The sequence below is a fragment of the Mustela erminea genome, chromosome 17 (assembly GCF_009829155.1).
Source record: "Mustela erminea isolate mMusErm1 chromosome 17, mMusErm1.Pri, whole genome shotgun sequence".
Classification (NCBI taxonomy): Eukaryota; Metazoa; Chordata; class Mammalia; order Carnivora; family Mustelidae; genus Mustela; species Mustela erminea.
This window is the reverse complement of record NC_045630.1, coordinates 52,562,522-52,582,561: the sequence shown is the minus strand read 5'-3', so window position 1 is coordinate 52,582,561 and position 20,040 is coordinate 52,562,522. Positions and strand designations below refer to the sequence as shown.

Below are 20,040 nucleotides of genomic sequence, written 5' to 3'. Positions count from 1 at the left end.
ACCTCTCTTCCCTACTGTAAGTCTCTCTCCTCTATTACAATAGTCTTAAATAAAATCTAACTTGACTATTTAACTTGTAGAGTACAATTTTTATTTTGTAGTTCATATAAATTAATAATTATGATATATATTCCTGTCAGATTGACTATGTTATTATCAAAAATATTTTTATTTCATTAATATATTTTGCATTACCATTTAGTATTTTTTTGGCTAATGTTTATATTACATATTTTTCCATCCTTTAACCTTGATTTATCTATGTCTCTAGTAAGTACCAAATAATCTTTTATTGTTACTATTATTATTGTTGTTGTTGTGTTATTTTAATCAGTACTATGGTCTTTTGTTTAGCATATTTAATGTAATAAGAAAAATAGAATATTTAATATAATGACCATTATAGTGGGATTATATCTCATTGAAAGCAATTTATTTAAAAGACAATCTAAACCCTTCCCTTTACACTGGATTTATCTATTTGATCCAGATTACTTTTTCTCTGTGTTTTTATCTTATTGTCTTTTTTGGGGAAGTAATCAAATAAGTTTTATTTGATTTTCTTCTTCTAGATTTCAATGAAACATTTTCCCTTATTTTAGAGTTATCCCAGAAATTATAATATATATTCTTGGTTTATCAATTATATTTCTTATAATATCAATTATATTTCTTAACACATCCTCAGTAATGGCAGCACCTTGGAATACTGAGAATATTAGATCTTTCCATTCATCACCCATTTTTACATTATTGGAATATATTAAAATCCTATATACATACATATAATTTCCACATCACATTATTATTTTGTACACTCTATCTTCACTTGTATTTACTCATACATATTTGCTATTTCTAATATTCCTCTTCCTCTTTGCATTTCCATGATTTTACCTAGCATTTCTTTTCTGAACACATCTTTATTTTCACCTTGATTTTTTAAAAAAATACTATGTACTGGTATATAATTCTAAATTAATGTTGTTTATTATAATGTTTATTTTTAAAGATGCAAAAAAAAATTTTTTGATAAGTCAGATCTATTGTTACTCCATTGAGAGTGATGTCTTTATTTTCCTCTAGGTATATTGAAAAATATGTTCTGCCTTTTTTTTTCTTAACAGATTTTCTCTGATGTGCCTATCTGTGATTTTCTTTTTATTTATCTTTGTATTTGTGTTTTCTGTTTTTTTTTTTTTAATCTGTGGGTTGAATGTGTAAGTTTTCAGCTATAAAAAAATTGTACCATTTTACCATTATACCTTTGCATATTGTTTTTGCCATTTTCCCATCTACCCCACCTGTGCCCCAGATTCAACAATATGTTAGACCTTTTATGAATATCTCACTTGTGTACTTATCCCATATTTTGTTTTTATTTCTTTACTGCTTCCATTTTCATCTATTCTATTAACATGTCTTCACATTCACTAATTTTGTCATCCATTGTGCAAAACTATTAAAACAAGACTTTGAATTATTGATTTCAGATACTATTCTTTTATATTTTAGAAGGTCCTTTAGTCTACTTTTATAGATTCCAAATCTCTGATGAACTTTTCAATATCTTCACCTACATGATCATTTTTTTTGTTTATTTTTGAACATTTTAATAATAATTATCCAAAAATATTTCCTACTAATTTCAATATCTGGATCATCCTACATCACCTGTCTGGTTTCTTTTCTCTTTGTTGTTAGCTACATGGTCTTGTGTGCTCATATGCTATAAATTAGGGTTTCATGTCCATCAGATATAAAAAGAAGAACAGAGGCTTTAGAAAATGTTTTCATCCTCATGAGGTCACCCTCTTCATATTTAACAGACACTGTAGGGAGTTGATACTTTCAGGATCAACTCCTTATCAACTCCTTAAGATCAGGATTTAAACCATATTAGTGCTGGGTTATAATTGTATAGGACTCAGTCTACCTCTCATTCTCCACCTTTTGAGCCTTTGCTTCTTCAGGTCAATAACACTGCAAAGATTCAATTTTAATCACTCAGAGGTTTTATTTTATCTCTTTAGTCATATGCACCTGGTGTGTTTAAAATAAGGCAAATGTCTTTCAAGAGGAGACTTGTCACATATTTAAAAGCCTTCAAGTCATTCTCCAATATTCTCACTTTGATCTACTGTAACTGCAGTATTTTCTTCTGGTTTCTTTGGTCTGGAGGAGCAGCATTTTCCAGGAGCTAATCCTAGGCTCTCAGCTTCTAACTCTGCCTTGAACTGACAATGTACCCCAGGGAAAAGCAGTTGCAGAAACTGTCAATTCATCATTTTCTGAACGGTTTTCCAGCCTCTCCAGTTTTATTTTCAAGCTTCTCCCTCTAGAGAGGTTTTGTCTTAAGCTCTTGAAAGTCTGTGATAAGCTTCATTCTACAGAGACCTTTGTATAGTTCCATAGCACCCAGAAGTATCTAAATTCAGTATGACCTTTGTCTTAAACCTAAACTTATTTAGGCCCACCAAATCTAGAGTTTTGTCAGTCTGATCTCCACAACCACTAAACGTTTTGCTGTTTTTTCTTTCTTTTATCAGTTACTTTTTGTGGGGGGTAATACACAGTCCTCAGCTTCTACTCTAAATCAAGAATTGTCAGATGTTTACAGAATTAAACATATTAATGAATAAGAAAGAAGGAAGGAAGGTGCAAGCAAGAAAGAAAGAAGGGGAGAGAGGAAGAGAGGGAGGGAAAAAAAAAAAAAAGGAGGGAAAGAAAAAAATGTGAATACCTAGCTTATACTTCCGTCAGGAATCTCATTCCATTTAGTTTTGCTGCTTTGGTGATCTATTCTGTCTTTGAAAATATAATTTAAAAAATTTTTCACCTTTCTAGTTACTATCAGTGGAAGTGCTGCCCTACTTCAGTATACCATTCTACCTGGAAACAAATCCAAATGCTCATTTGGTGATTTTTATTTTAATACACTTTTCAAAGCAAAAGGAAAATTCCCCTTTTGCGTTCCCCCTGTTAATTCCACAAATACAGAGAGGCTTAGAGGATATCCTGGCCTAACCTATCTATCATACACTGTAATATGAGATAGAAGTTATTTGTTTGTTTCTTTTTTCTTTTTTATGTTTATTTCTTATTTTTTTTTTTTAAAGATTTATCTATTTATTAGAGAGAGGGGGAGGGACAGAGGGAGACAATCTTCAAGCAGACTCCCCACTGAGTGCAGAGCTTGATACTGGGCTCTAGTTCAGGAAACTGAGAGAAGACCTGAGCTGAAATAAAATGTCAGATGATGAATTGACTGAGCCACCCATGTGCCTCAGTTTGTTTGTTTTTTAGAAATTTAACACTAGGGAGACTATCATATATTGTAACTTATCTAAAAGTGTTGTATTCCATAACTATTTTTAAACATCAGACAGTTTACGTGACTAGAACACGAGAGATATCTCATACATGATATATGAGTATTTTATTGGGAATACTAGAAAGAGAAATTTGAAATTAGAAATTCATTAGGTTTATTCCTGGACGTATTATTGTTTTTGGTGTAATTGTAAACGGGATTTGTTCCTTAATTTCTCTTTCTCCTTCTTCATTATTGGTGTATAGAATATGTAACTGATTTCTGTAGATTGATTTTGTACCCTGTGACTTTACTGAAGTTGTTTATCAGTTCTAGAAGTTTTTTGGTGAAATCTTCTAGATTTTCTAAGAAGAGTAGTATGTCATCTGCAAATAGTGAAAGTTTTACTTCTCCCTTGCTGATTTGGATGCTTTTTGTACTGTACTGTTGATGGGAATGCAAACTGGTGTAGCCACTCTGAAAAAGAGTATGGTGTTTCCTCAAAGAGTTGAAAATAGAACTACCCTATGATCCAGCAATTGAACTACTAGTTGTTTATCTGAAGAATAGAAAAATACTAATTTAAAGAGATACATGCACCCTGATATTTATAGCAGCATTATCTACAATAGCCAAGATATGGCAACAACCGGTGTCCATCAATTGATGAATGGATAAAGAAGATGTGGTATGTGTGTGTGTGTGTGTGTGTGAGTCAGTAATAAAAAAGAATGAAATCTTGTCATTTAGAATGACAAGGATATGTCAACCAAAATATGTCAGTCATAGAAAGACAATACCTTAAGATTGCAATCACATGTGGAATTTAAGACACAAAAGAGGAAAAGGAAGAAAGAGAGGCAAACCAAGAAACAGACTCTTAACTATAAAAAATCAAACTGATGGTTGCCAGAGGGGAAGTGGGTGGGGGGAATAAATAGTGAAGGGGATTCAGGAGGGCCTTTTTGTGATGAGCATGGGTGTTGTATGGAAGAGCTGAATGACTATATTGTGCGCCTGAAACTAATATTACACTGTATATTAACTAAGAGGAATTTAAATAAAGGCTTTAAAATTTTTTAAAAAAATATATATATACAAAAATTAGAAAAACAATTTCTCTAGGTGTTCTAACAATTTTAAGGAGATAAGGATCTTTGATTTAGATAGTTTTTCCTGTTTATATAAATAGAAACATTACTAAAATTGAAAAGCATTATTTATTATGCACTATTCTGATGAAAATATATGTTAAGAAATCATAAATTCATTAATCCTTCCTATATTTATTTACCTACCTTTCTATTTTATAATTTGCTGGTTCTTCTCAACAAAAAGATGATGCTTTGTAACAATCAACTGCATTGCTTCTTACCTGGTGTTAGCTGCAGACTTGTCATATATAGTCTTTATTATGTTGAAATATGTCCCTTTCATGTCTAAATTGTTAAGGGCCTTTCTCAGGAATGGATTTTGAATTTTGTTTATCACTTTTTAAGTATGCTGTGTTAAATTAATCACCAAAAGAATTATAATCTCAAGCATATGTCTGACATCTTGGTCGTTAAAAACCTCTTTTGCCCATTTGAAAGTCAATCCAACACTTTTGAGTAAATACTACATAATTATACTCGCCACACTCTAAGGATTTCGATTATTCCTTAATCATGTATTATGTATACTTTTATTAATATTTTAAAATTTACATTGAGATATCCTTAATCTTTTATTAAAATTCAATGTTTTATGAAATGAAAGCTATTATAGGTTATGCAATCAGTAAGAAAAAACATTGAGAACACATACATGCACTCAAAGAAATTCAGAAATAACAAAAACCAAAACCTATGAACATAAATCAAAATTGATTTAAATTTGATTAAAAAAATCAGTAGTTAAGTGATCTTGCACATTCATGAGATTCATGTTAATGTAAAAAGGTATAGAACAAATCCTCTCTGCATTTTTCCTCACAAGTGAAATTCAGGGACCACTAGAAAAGAGATATCAAGAGAAATCAAATGATAAACTCTTATATTGAGAAAGGCAAAGACTTTCATTGCTAAATGACTCAGCTCAAGAGCAGGTGAGGTTCTAGTGACAAATAGTACTTAGTAATACACAAAGTACCACATATGCCTTCAGTAAAAATACTGAATCTCTGGTAATAGAAGTGATATAGATGTCCATTTGAAAGAATAATAAAAAAATAAATGAAAGGCTTTCCAATTATGTAATCATACTTTCTTCCAACGAGACAAAGTATTCATTTCAATATAGTATTATTTTGACAAAGTTTAAATGTTACATTAAAACTTCTCTTACCTGATTCCTCAAAGTCACTGTTGTAGACTTTCCAGGTCTCAGTTATTCGAAGAAGATTCTCTTCCATGGCTTGAATGTCCATGGAGGGGCAGTTGCATTCTGGAAACTTGGGACCACAATGACACCAGCAATCATTGTCCTTGCAGATAAACTCTCCCTCAGAATTGCAAGCAATGTAGCTTAACGCTGCTTGTACAAAACGCTCTTGAAGATAGTCTGGAAGGAGGACTTGTAGCCCTGAAAGAAAAAAAAATAAAACAAAACAAAACACACACTTTTTTAAAAAATGAAGAAAAAAAGCACAAGACAGTTAAAATATTCAAAGAAAGGCCAACAATTTAATATATGTCATAGATTTAAAACTATCATTTGAAAATTATCTAAGCCAAAAAAAAGAAAAAAGAAAAGAAAATTATCTAAGCCTACACAATTGCAAATATTTGTAATTCTTTTCAACATATGATGACTCCATGTACTTTCAAGAATCCCAGAATTTATAGAGATGTTTAAACCCTCAGATTGTCTGATTTTTAAAAATTCATTTAATTGTTCATCCATCCTTCCTTTCTTCCTTCTCTCTCCCTCTCTCTCTTCTTTCATTTTTTTTTTACATTTTTCAGTTAGCACACAGTGTTATATTAGTTTCCGGTGTATAATACAGTGAATCAACAAATCCATACAACACCCAGCACTCATCAAGACAAGTGCAGTCTTTAATCCTTATCACCTATTTAACCCGCCCCCCAATAACCATCCGTTTGCTCTCTATAATTAACAGTCTATTTCTTGGCTTGTCTCTCTCTTTCTCTTTTTTTCCCTTTGCTCATTTGTTTTATTTTTTAAATTCCACTTATGGTATTCGTCTTTCTCTTTCTGATTGGCTCTTTCACGGAATTATTTAGAATATTTGGTGATTTTCACATAATGTAGGTAGAGCCTACATTCCTAAACCTTTAAAAAGAGACACACATTTATTTCCCACTACTTGATTTCAAATAGTTTTCAGTATTTTCATTTTACTTTCAGACTATCAGCCCACATTTACATAGATATCATATTACCATAAGTTGTGGCATTGGCAAAGTAGTTACAGAATGCTGATGGTAATGTTTACCTCATGTCATTAATAAGACATAACTTATATGACTGTATCGTTCAGGAGTGATCACTAAGATCAACTACAGGGAAGGACAGATTTCTTTTGTTTCACAGGTCATATCCTTGCCATGTATTAAGACAGCCCTACTGATAGAATTTTATTAAAGTTTATTTCTCTTAAGAAAAAATTCAAAAATGAAGATAAGGCAATATAATTAATATTTAGTATTACCTACTGGTTTCACATTTGTTATATTTCAAGAATATATAGTTTCAATTCCAGCATTTCTTTATACATAGGAAAATTTAATTAAAAAGCTGAATATTTAAAATGGTCAGTTAAAAAATTAAACATAGAAGGAAAAATTTGGCCAACACCTGATTGTTATTTATTATAAAACTAGATATTTACCATTATGTTTATTTCTATATCTATCTATATACCTAATTATCTCCAAAAGAAGAAAACTGGCATTCTCTAAACCACACCAAAAATAACAAAGGCTTTTTCTGGGGGAAAAGAGATAGACCACTCAAAACCTTGGAATTTTTTAACCAGACCAGTAAAATAGACAATACTGATACTTAAAGAGATAACTTCCATTGCCTTGGTAGATAAGTCAGAGTAACTGGAGGCTTTCCAAGGGATTTTTTTTTTTTTTTTAATGTACAGGAAAAATAGAGTAAAAATACCAATAGGACTGTAACTAGCAGAAGTTCTGCTTGGTGCTGAGACTATGCTTAAGGAAGCTGAGTTTTGAGCCTAAGATGTTCGTGAAAAGAAGCATATGAAGAAGGGCACTGGAAATTATAAATGATGATATAATGGAAATGCCACAAATAAAAATGTATAAATTGGAGTTAAGAAATAATCAATGGATTTAATAGCAAGTTAGAAAGAGCTGAAGAAATAATAAGCAAACTGGAATATGTCAGAAAAAAATATTGACTACAGAATAGTAAAGGAGAGCAAAAGAAGATAAAATACAGAAAACAGTATAAAATATATATAGGTTATGACTGAAAGATCTAAAAATATATTTAATAGAACCCCAGAATAAGAGGTAAGAGGGAAAAAATCAATATTTTGGGAATAAATATATAAGAAATCTATACAATTGATGGGACATCAAGAAAATTGTAATTTGCATCACACAAATATGTTCTAGCAAGACAAAAAATAAAGAGAAAATGACTAGCTGACCCGTGCTTTTCAATGCTGCTTTGCACCTTCACGGTTTTCAACAAGCATATAAATTTGAAACGCTGTGACTATAATGAGTTCAAACCAAAGAACTCAAAAGAAGCAGAAAGAAAAGAAAATGGAGGCAGGGGTCTGGTGTTGCTACAGGGATAGGACCTGGTCTCAATGACAATAGAGGAACTTCCTCCCAAAGATAATGAGATAATCCCAAAGATAATTTGACATTGCCTGAGTGCCACTTACTAGCTGCCAGGAGCCCAAGGATTGGCAGAGCTGCTGGCAGAGGAATCCCCGCTGGTCTTCCAATGCCCCAGGCCCCTGCAGAATTCTATGGGCCAGTCCCAGGGAGTGGTGGGCTATCGCAACTGGTGATAGCCCTGCAAGGAAGAGGTATGGCTGCAACCACTGCCATTGTTGCCACAGCTGGGATTTCAGGGACCCCAACCCAAGAGTCAACTGACTGGGGAGATCCTCTGCCATCTATGGGCTGATGGGATCCTCCACCATCTATGGGCTGAGGGGTCGCCAACTCCAGGCATGATAGGCCCAGCACCTGACATGAGGCCTCCGGTGGATCCCCCAATGAGGACTGCCACTGGATAAGGAACTCCAATACACATTCTCCCTTCAGGATGTGGCCCCTGCCCCAGGGGGATGCAGGCCTTCTTTGACCTTTGGCCTCAGAGTTATGGAAGCAGCTCCACAAAAGCATGGGCCAGATTCCACAGGGCCACATAACCACAGACCTGTTTGTTTGTTATGCCCTTGTTCTTGTTACTGACAGGATTGTCTGGTTTCCCTTTCAGGGTCCCCTCCCCCAGGAATGCTCCCACCAGGGCCCTAGACTCCTCTTGGCTCTCCTCAGCTCCCTGACTGTTTCCTGTAAGGCTGTACGTAGTCCTTTTACTTCCTTGTGGCCTTTGAAACTAGTTTATAATTAACTATTAAGAATATCAAAAAAAGAAGAAAAAAGAAAATCTGTTCCAATATATCAGTAGAGAAACAAAATAGGAAACAAAATAGTTTTATGGAACAATATCATTCTATTTTTATTATAAGCAAAAATAGTGACCTATCATTAACAATGACATTATATCTTCTATTTGATAATAAACCAGTCCTCTGTCAATTTTGTTGAAATAAAACATTAGGAACAAACTGATCTGGAAAAGTATTTGTTACTCAATCACATGAATCATTCACATCTCAGTTTCTGGGAATTTTACCAAGAAGTTATTACCAAGACTCAATAAATGACTTTTCATTACTCCTTTACCCTTTCACTCAGAAGTATCTTGTTTGATAAGCTAAATTCATAAGGCATTGGAAACATTGGAACATGATTAATCCCAACACATGTTTTCTAATACTTTCTCAAGATTAACAGTTTTTCATATATATTACATATATCGTCATCAATAGTTTGGAATATAGATATGACTTTTTCAATTTTGAACTGTCTGTAATCTAGTTGGCAAAACAGATCTCAAAGTCAAACAAACAGGGAAATCAAGCCTACTCACTGCCAGAAAAACATTTCAGTTCATTTTTTTTTAAAGTCAGAATTAACATATTATGTGCATCTCTTTGACATTTCCTTTCTGAATGTTAATTCTAATACAGTTAAATCAAGGAGTTTAATTCTGAATTTGTTGCTTAATGCTTTTACCTTTAATAATTTTTATTGATGCTTTCTTTGCTCTGATAAAATTCTACTTTAGGACTCCAGGGTTTCCAACTGCCACATATAGTGACCTAAAATCCTTTATACCCTTCATGTATCGCAGTAATATTGATCCAGAATCTAACGCTTTGCATTTTTTTTTTCTAAGTGGAGAAGGACTGCTATTAACAGTAGAGTTGAAAATGTGAATCAACATAAATACTTAGACTATAAATATAGATGAAGTTTAAGAGAACACATGGGAAGTTGAGGAGTATGATATTGATTTCCTGAGATTATTTTGGAAAGGTCTTTGTACCAAAAGGATACTATAAAATTTGTAATAGACAATTGAAATTATAAGCCAAGAAAATAGAAAAAAAATAGATGTGCAGATAACTGCATTACTCACATAAATTGAAAAAAAATAAACACAATAATTATTCAAAAGAAGAGTGTTGCTTCACTTATTTCTGTGTTAATTTTTTTCAACATATAGAAGAGATTGAGTTTTGTTTTTATACTATAATATTCTGGAAGCTAAGCACAGTGCTTCACAAATAGTAAAAATTTTAAAAATTCATGTTAATAAATTTTAATAAATCAATTAAATAAATGTCTTCTTGATATAAATAGTCTTTATCCTTTTTGATGAAACTTCATATCTGAGGACAAGTTGATCCATACATTTAAAAAGGAGTCAGCAATAGAGAATTACAAGTAATATTGGTAGACCGCATTTGTTTAAATTAGAAAAATATTTCAATAACTCTAAATCTAAGATTGATAAGGAGAAATTAGATGGCATTTAAACTTTAAATTTTAAGCATTTCCTTTGTAATTAGTATACAATTCGAACTAGTTGAGATTCATTTATTATTTACCATAAGTTTAAATAACTCAAAGCTGTTACATTTTTCCAAATTGAAAAGTTGAGGTAAAATGTCAGAATTTCTGAACTGGTTTTTTTTTTTTTTGTTTTTTTGTTTTTTTTTAAGATTTTATGGGGCACCTGGGGGGCTCAGTGGGTTGCCTGTGCCTTCAGCTCAGGTCATGGTCTCAGGGTCCTGGGATCTAACCCCGCATCAGGTTCTCTGCTCAGCAGAGAGCATGCTTCCCCCTCTCTCTCTGCCTGCCTCTTTGCCTTCTTGTGATCTCTGTCTGTCAAATAAATTAAAAATATTTTATTTATTTATTTATTTATTTATCTGACAGACAGACATCACAAGAAGGCAGAGAGGCAGGCGGGGAGTGAGGAGCAGGCTTCCAACTGAGCAGAGAGCCTGATGCGGAGCTGGATCTCAGGACCCTGAGATATGACCTGAGCTGAAGGCAGAGGCTTAACCCACTGAACCACCCAGGTGCCTACAATTTCTAGAACTTCTAAACTTTCTTATGTCAAGCTGAATAATGTAAATGTAGCTTTAACTTATGCAATTAAAAAAGGTAGCAAGAGAAAGGTAGACTAGAGAAGAATAACTCAAAGTTATCCCTTTGATCAGTCACCTTAACTTAGACAAGGTGTCATCAAAGACTTCTCTGAACTTCTTCAACTAGTACATGTTTAAACATGTGTATTCATAACCTTCTGTACTTGTAATGAATAAGTACACACACCAATAACCTATTTGTGGGCAATATACATCTGTACATCTGTTACAAGTTATTTAAAAATCCTCTATTGAACTTTCTAACAAAATATAGGAATAGAAAAAAAGGTAATTTATCATTATTATCACACAATCCATCTTTGTAATGGAAATATAAATACTTTGTTAATATATTCTCAAATTTTTCTATCAGAAGATAAGCACAGTTCTAGCTACCATATTAGGTTATATTTAAAATGTCAACAGTTCATGCTACAGTGTGCACAAGTATAGTTACTTTTACTAGAATCTAAGGAAAAAGTCAAAACCCAGACAGACCTATGAAAAACTGCTCCATACTGAGACAATGATTAGTCTATAGAAGTAAAAATATTATCGGGATACATTTTCAAATAAATTATCTATTTGAAGAAGTAAAGTGAGTTTTGACATTTCCTTAACATTTCCTAGAATGTTAGTATCACTTAAAAATTAGGAAATTAGCCTTTTATGAGAATTTTAACAGCATAGTACTGCATATACATCTTGTTTAAAACAACAACAAAAAGATGAAGAAGAAGAAAGAGATCACAACTGGATAATTGTTATCCAGACTGATAGAGAATTAATGAACTTTTAGCCACATACCTTGCAACTGAATCTTATTCTCAGGACTCTGAACCAGAACAGAACTGACAGAATCTAGGTTGTCATAGTTACTGCAGCCAAGAGGACCAGTCCGTGTTTCTGTTACCTGACAAACAAAACATCCACTTTATTATATAAATCAGAGTTTACCATGTTCTTTTTGCTCAGTGTAGCTGTCACCCACTGATATTATACGTCTGATGGTAAACATCACTGAAAGGCCTAGGATCTGAATCATACCAACAATACACACACTGAAACCCAGAGAAGAGAAATAATTCCCTTTGTCTTCAATTCCATTTTCTTCCCTTTGGCCAGGCATAAATCTTCTGGGAAAATAACAGAAGCCCTCTTTGGTCAAAAGCATCACTCACCTAAGGTCATTGATTTTACCCAAGATATGACAAGGGCATGTTCCTTTGATCGAGAGCAAGTTTTGACTCATACTAGAATTGTTTTTTTGTTTGTTCATTTCTCCTCAATAAATCAGACCTATCTGTCAGGCTACTGTCTAAAAATGGATTCTATTATTTTATTCTACTTAAAAATCTGTAATTTTCCTGTCTTATATGGTACCATCAAAGTCCAGACTCTCCTGCTTGGCTTCTGTCCCATTTTTCCCCCAACCGGCATACATCGCTGTCCAACTGGACGTTCTTAATTCTATGCCTTGGCTCATACAACATCCTCCATCCTTATCTCTCATTTCTCCTCTTTGAACAATTGATTTTATCTCTCCTCAGGAGGAAGCACATCTTCAAACATCCACAGAAAGTACTCTTTTAATGACTCCCACTTGTATTTTTTTCCCATTTTTATGAAATTATAGTTTGTTGTGCTCAGGCTTAGCACCTAAGTATGGAATCACATATTGCAGATTGATATTCCCAATGGGTGTCTTGGGATGTATAGCATCAGAAGATTAGGAGTTTGGTCAGTTATGGGAAACTTGTTTGTTCTCAGTATGACTTAAAAAAAACATATTTTAAAGTGGGTGAATATTGTAATGATCCTTGTATTTTAAAAAGATACTCTCCACTCAACAACCAGAATGGTTTGCAAAAAATAATTCAGATAATTTCAGCATTCACAACTCCACGAGGGACTTCCATCTTGCTGAATGTAAAGAGCCCTTCTAGAACTAAAATAATGCCACATTATCAAGTTATCCCTGTTACTTCCCTGAACTCATGCCCTCTCCTCTTTTCCTTGTTTACTTTGCCCCAACCACACAGGCTCTTGGCTGTTCCTTGAACATGTTTGTTATCATTCTGACTCAGAATTTCTTGTGTACTCTCCCTGTATCTGGAATGCTCTTCCTCAAAATATTTTTAAGCTCACTGTTTCTCACACCTTTCAAGTCTTTGTTTAAATGTGACTCTCTTAGGACTCCCTGGACTAACCTATTTTAAATAAATACACCTCCCCACACTTTCCTCTTTCAACCATTATTTCTGTTCCTCCTTACCTTGTTCTACTTTTTCCACAGTAGTTATCAGCTTCTAACAGGCTGTATAATTTACTCATTTATCACGATTACCTGACACTTATTGGAATGCAAGCCCCTCGAGCACAGGAAATACTGCCTATTTTGTTCACTATAGTATTCACCTCACGTATTAGGTTCTTGTATAAGCCCATGGGCATTGATTAAGAGAAAGAGAAGGTGAGAGATTAAGGGGAAAATCATAACAAGGAAGACATTAAGGCCATTATCTAGATGATAAAGGCCTGAATGAAGCAGTGGCAATAAGATTTATCTGCAGAAGATGGACTATGAAAAACAGATCTGGTGAGATTATGAAACACTGAAAATATACACAATGGAGAGAGGGAAAGGCAGTTGAGGTTTCCAGCATAAGTGATAACAGTAAGATATGTTGCTACTAGGCTCCACTGTGGAGAGCACGTAAGAGAACTTGGTTTTGAGCATTCTGACTCCCAAAGGAATAACATTCTCCATTAGAAACATCCAGTAGAAGGAATGACTGTGCAGGTCTATTTCTTAGAAGTTATGTCAAAGATGGGATTACTCACTTGGATGTCAAAAACTTATAGGTAATAATCAAAGACAAAAAGATAGATATGTCAGCTGAGATGCAGTAAGTGAATATATAATTTGTATTATGACAACTCTGTCATAGTGTATTAATACCAAGATCTTCAGAATAATGAATATTGACTATGAGGACATAGCAAGAGTTGGAAATTCAGTTTATCATGAGCAAAGAAATACTTTTTCTCTAACACTACACCTATGTTGTATACTCCCCACGACTGTTCTTTCATGGTGATACTGACCATCCCTTATTTTGTTCAGGGAAATCATTTCTTATGTTGATATATATATATACATATATATGTATATATATGTTGAAATATCATTTATATATTATATGTATATAATACACATGTATATGTGTATGTATAAATGATATTTAAATATAAATGATTATTAACAAAAGGATAAAAAGAAGATTAAAGTCACTGAAGGAAAAACTTAGGGTTTAAGGTAATTCAAATCTTCATGTTGTCCTATCATGTAGTTTAACTACTGTCCACCAACACACACACGTACACACACACCCCACAATAATATAAACAAACTCCAGTATTTATAATTTTAAGAAAAATTTTAAAATAAAATTGACTTTAGGTACACACTTATTGACATAAAATCTTGGAAATTGGAAGGTAATCTTCTAACACTTAACTTTTGAAAGAGGATAAATGTTAGTAGTCCATCTCAGGACAGACCTTCAGTTACACTGTTGCTGTGTTGCTGAGAATCAATGCAGAAGATTTAAATGATGGTCTTACATATTTAGAGGCTTGACTATACCTATATATCTATAATTGCTTTAATCTGGCACCGTTCACAATACACATGCCCTATATATAATGCCTTACTAGGGTCAACACTAATAAATAAGTCTACACTTATTTTGTATTTTTTCAATAATAATGAAAAATAAAGATGAAAAGAAAATAATAAAAGCCAACTCATTGTACAAACATTTCAATAGACATGTTGACTCTACCAAAAATGAATTACCTGGTTCAACTTTTGTTCATTAGCAGATAGATAAACATCTGATATAGGCGTCTTCATATATAACGTAAGAAATGAAGAGTCAGTCAATAGATAAGCATAAAAATGATAAGACTAACAACAATCCAGCACTGACAGCATTCAGTGTTTTGAGAATTGATGTATCAAATGAGAAAACATTTTTATTTCTTTATTTTATTCCCCAATTGAAAGGAGATTGTTGAAAGGAAAGGAATGTTGTCTTTAGGATCTCAAAATGATGCCCTTTCTGAGGTGGTGTTGTGGTTTGTGGTTGGGTTTGAGCACCGTGAGGAAAGTTGTGTGTGCTTAAATGGCTGGGAAGTGAGGGACTGGTGTGGAGTCTGCAAACATGGAAGATAGGACTTAACCAAAATGGCCAAAATTAACAAGACAAGAAACACAAGTGCTAGAAAGGATGTGGAGAAAGGGGAACCCTTTTACACTGTTGATGGGAAGGCAAGTTGGTGCAGCCACTTTGGAAAACAGTGTGGAAATTCTGTAAGAAATTAAAATAGGCCTACCCTATGACCCAGCAATTGCACTAGTGGATATATACTCCAAAGATACAGATGTGGTGAAACGAAGTCCATATGTACCCTAATGTTCAGAGCAGCAATGGCCACAATCACCAAACTGTGGAAAGAGCCAAGATGCCCTTCAACAACAGATGAATGGATAAAGAAGATATGGTTCATATATACAAAGGAGTATTACGTCTCCACCAGAAAAGATGAATACCCAACTTTAGTATCAAAATGGATGTGACTGGAGGACATTATGCTGAGTAAAATAAATCAAGCAGAGAGAGTCAAATATCATACAGTTTCACTTACTTGTGGAGCATAAGGAGCAACATGGAGGACATCAGGAGAAAGAAAGGCAAAGTGAACTGGGGGAAATTGGAGAGGGAGATGAACCACGAGAGACTATGGACTCTGAGAAACAAACTGAGGGTTTTGAACAGAAGCTTTGTGAGCCTGGTGGTGGGTATTAAGGAGGGCACGTATTGCATGGAGCCCTGGATGTGGTGCATAAACAATGAATCTTGGAACACTGAAAAAATAAAATAAAATTTAAAAAAAGAGTAAAATCGAAACTTCAATATCTTTTAAGAACAAATTTGTCTTCAAAATATAACTGGTGTGTATATATGTATATATATAAAATATATATATTTATAAAATATAAAATAATTACATAAATATAAAACACACCAGTTATATTATATATTATATTATATATAATTATATATAATATAATATTATATATTATAGTATATTATATATAAAACACACCAGTTATATGCAGCATATATAATATATATTATAATAGTTATATATAACTATATATATATATATTCCTTCTATAATTGAGTTATGTGAATTGTTTCAAATACTTTGTTTTTTTTTTTTTTTTTTAGATTTTATTGATTTATTTGACAGACAGAGATCACAAGTAAGCAGAGAGGCAGGCAGAGAGAGAGAGGGCCAAGCAGGCTCCCCGCTGAGCAGAGAGCCCGATGTGGGGCTCAATCCCAGGACCGTGGGATCATGACCTGAGCCGAAGACAGAGGCTTTAACCCTGAGCCACCCAGGCATCCCTCAAATACATTGTTAAAAATAGGAGAGGAAGGGTTTTGGATGGCTGGGTCAGTTAAGTGTCTGCCTTCAGCTCAGGTCATGATCCCAGAGTCCTGAGATTGAGCCCCAAGTAGAGCTCCTTGGAGCCTATTTTTCCCTCTCCTCCCGGCTCATGCTCTCTCTTGCTCTCTCTGTTGCTCTTTCTGTCTCTCTCTCAAACAAATAAAATCTTAAAAAATAATCAGAAAGAATGCAAAAGATCCTTTCAATTTTTCTCGTATTATTTCTATATTGTTTCATTAAACTACTGCCTAATATTTTCACATTTGGAGAATTTTGCAGAGTGTAAAAGAAAAATGCATAGCCTTCTTAATTCAAAAAGATACTGGCAAGTAATTATATTAACAAATAGGATAGGTTCAAGTTTATTTAGATTTAAATAAAATGGTATAAGGAATTCACTTGGAAATAAACAATCTTGATGATTTTCTATCAAATTTCCCTACAGTCTTACATATTCTAAGGATGACATAATGCCACAACAATGCACTGGAGCTATGAAAATAATTCAGCAAGAACTAGTTGAAGAAAAACTATCTGAAGCAAAAACAGTTTTTTTAAGGCAGTGAAGAAAGTGGGACAAAAGAAGAACAAACAAACAGAAAAACATTTAGAAACACATACCTAAATGAAAATAATATTTTTGAAGACTCCATTGTCTTCACACTCTGGTATTATATAATTGAAATATTTGTATTGGAAATCATAGTAATGTTACATAATTTGAAGAAAATAGACTGAATTAAACATGTTAGGTCACTATCTTAGCTCCACCATGTACTAAAAAGGAACCTACTTAAGTTTCAAGGTTCTGCTGGATGGAATGGTTAAAATTTTCTTTCAGCCTAGTGTGGTTGGGAAATAAAAATGAGATAAGCTATGAAAAGTGCTTACCATGGGTCTGACCCACAGTAATTATTTGAAGGTAAATGCAAGGTATGTGTAAATGTTTACTATTAAAAAGCAAAGGCCTAATAACACCTCAGCTTGGGTAAACTTATTGGAATTATTCATACCCTACCTCTCAATCAAGGTTGTAAGATCATACTTTTTCTGCTATCAGTGCTGAATGTGAACACTTTTCTTTGTAGATAGAGAAGAAGAGACTGAATTTTAAGCCATCCTAAATCAAACTTACCTGTGAATGAAACTAGGTAGAATCTTTTTAAAGATTTTTAAAATTAATTAATTAATTAATTAAATTTCTTTTTGAGAGTAAGAACAAGAGAGCAAGCATGCCTGCATGAGCCGGCAGAGGGAGAGGGAGAATGAGAGGAAGGCTCACCTCTGAGCAGGGAACCTGCAGGTTCCCTGATGTGGGGCTTGATCCCTGAACCCTGGGATCATGACTTGAGCCAGAGGCAGACAGACACTTAACCAACTGAGCCACCCAAGCCCCCAAGACTACGTAGATATTTTGTACAAGATCACATCAATATGCAATTAGAGCACAATATAGTATGAAAAAACCATGATAAGACTAAACTAGAAATATTGATAAAGGAAAAAATGGGGAGTTCAATTATACAAAAATGACAAGAAAAACAGCAACTAGAGTAAAAATAAGGAGTTTTCTCATCTATAGTACAGAAGACAATCAAGCAGTCTCTCAAAACAAGTATGATTATATGAGAAAATTTTTATCCATGTTGAGTGAAAAAAGGAAAAGAAAATATATATATAGTTTGTAAAATTATACATACACATCCCTCCTATATAACTCTGTGATCCTAATATTAGTCTAGGCATTTTTCAAAATGAAACAGAGTATTAGTTTACCATTTTGACTAAACTGATTATTGTTTATCAACAATTCAATAAAATACATGATCCTATGAATAGTGTATCTGTTACTGCAAATCTATGAATGCACATTTTTTTAAAAGCCTGTAATATACCTAGAAACTTTATCTGAAATCAATTAACTGGACTTATTTTCTTACCTCTTAAACCACACAAAAAGACAAGACTGTGTTTATTCTCCATTACAATGACTTGTCATCTATGAATTATTTATTGATCATGCGATAAGAAAAAAATATGGAATATCAGTATTCTTGTTTGTCCTAATGTGTCATTTTTAATGACAAAATAAATAATTGTTTATGTTGGAAACTAAAGCAATGAAATGAAAACTGCTTTTCTCTGCTGCTATCACATATTTACCCACTTCTGTTTACCAGATATGAAATGAGGAGCAACGGCTGTTCAAGACCATCTTTTATTCATAGGTCAAATTTTCATGTACTTTACATTTTTGTATTTCTTTCTTTCTAAAAAAAAAATCATTTGCTTCAAAGTTATATTAGAGTATATTGAACTAGTTTATGAATAATCTTTTATCACCATTGATTATGCATATGAAACAATAGAATATTGGTAAGTACAGTGTATTCACTTGCAAAGTTATGTCTAGAGTTATTTAAAAATCCAATCCAATCCATTTTTTAATGATCTTAAAAGGTTATATTTATTTGTTTTCTTTCAAGGCCACAGTTATGACTATTCTATAATCTAAAAGGTAAACACATGATAAATCAATCTTCCACAGGAACCAACTTCAGCATCCTTATTTTATTTTTATTTTGTTGAGTACCCATAATTCAAAAAACACTCTTATTTCACACTTCTTTAAAAAAAGCAATTAGTTTTTTCTTCATAAACTTGTGTATGAGTAGCAATAAAAAAACTCTATTTCTCAAGGGTAGAAAATTATTTGAGGGAGTAAATATACTAAGAATTAGGAGATTATCCTTCTCATGATATTTTAACATCATAATTCCTTATCTTACCACTAAGCTTTCTTCATGTTTTATTATGGCATTTATAAAATTACTCTTCTCTGTTTACCTTATTTACTTACTTAACTATAAATTCCTTATTCATAATTACACACAGTATTTGACACATGATAGGAATTCAATAACTGTGAGCTAAGTTGGTAGGTAATTATCTTATTTTTTGTTAGGAATAACAAAAGAATACTTAAATTGATTTATTAAATTTTTCTGATCCTCTTGAAGAAAATGCTGCACGGCCAGTGTATATAAAGTTTTAGAGCTATGGGGAGTCTTAGGAATCACCCAGCCTGAGCATCTCATTACACAGGAGGTATCTGGAGCCCAGGGAAGTCATGGAGCTAGCTCGGTATCATGTAAGTAAAATTAGAGCTGGAACTGTGTCTGAAACCTCCTGACTCATCAATCAAATACCCATTCTGAATGTCATACTGGCTTTCCAAGCTCTGTATGTAAGCTTTATTTAAGCTCTGCTTGCCTTGATCAATCTAATTCCTTCTCTATCTCCCTTTCTCTCCCTCTCTCTAGCAACAGAGTTAAAATAAATATCAATTTAACTGGTCTGGATTGATGTATAGGCCAGTTAGAATGGTATAGTGTCTTGGGTTGTTCTCAAGACCAATAAATACTGCCAGGAAGGTGTTGGTTAAAATAACTTTGATCAAAGGCCAAATGAATTACTTTTTATT

The 20,040-nt window shown here is 33.1% G+C and overlaps 1 protein-coding gene and 1 pseudogene across 8 annotated transcripts in view; one reads left to right on the top strand and one right to left on the bottom strand.

Annotated features, from left to right (window-relative positions):
* The window catches only part of BRINP3 (BMP/retinoic acid inducible neural specific 3), a 402,430-nt gene that overhangs the window by 116,252 nt on the left and 266,138 nt on the right, over positions 1-20,040 (bottom strand). For all 8 annotated transcript variants that reach the window (XM_032318837.1, XM_032318835.1, XM_032318838.1 and 5 more), the window contains exons 5-6: positions 11,841-11,946; positions 5,639-5,875 (exon numbers count right to left, since the gene is read on the bottom strand). In XM_032318837.1, coding sequence (XP_032174728.1) covers positions 5,639-5,875; positions 11,841-11,946 — 343 coding nt within the window. The remainder of the gene's footprint in view (positions 1-5,638; positions 5,876-11,840; positions 11,947-20,040) is intronic.
* On the top strand, positions 7,953-8,721 carry LOC116576687 (annotated as a pseudogene).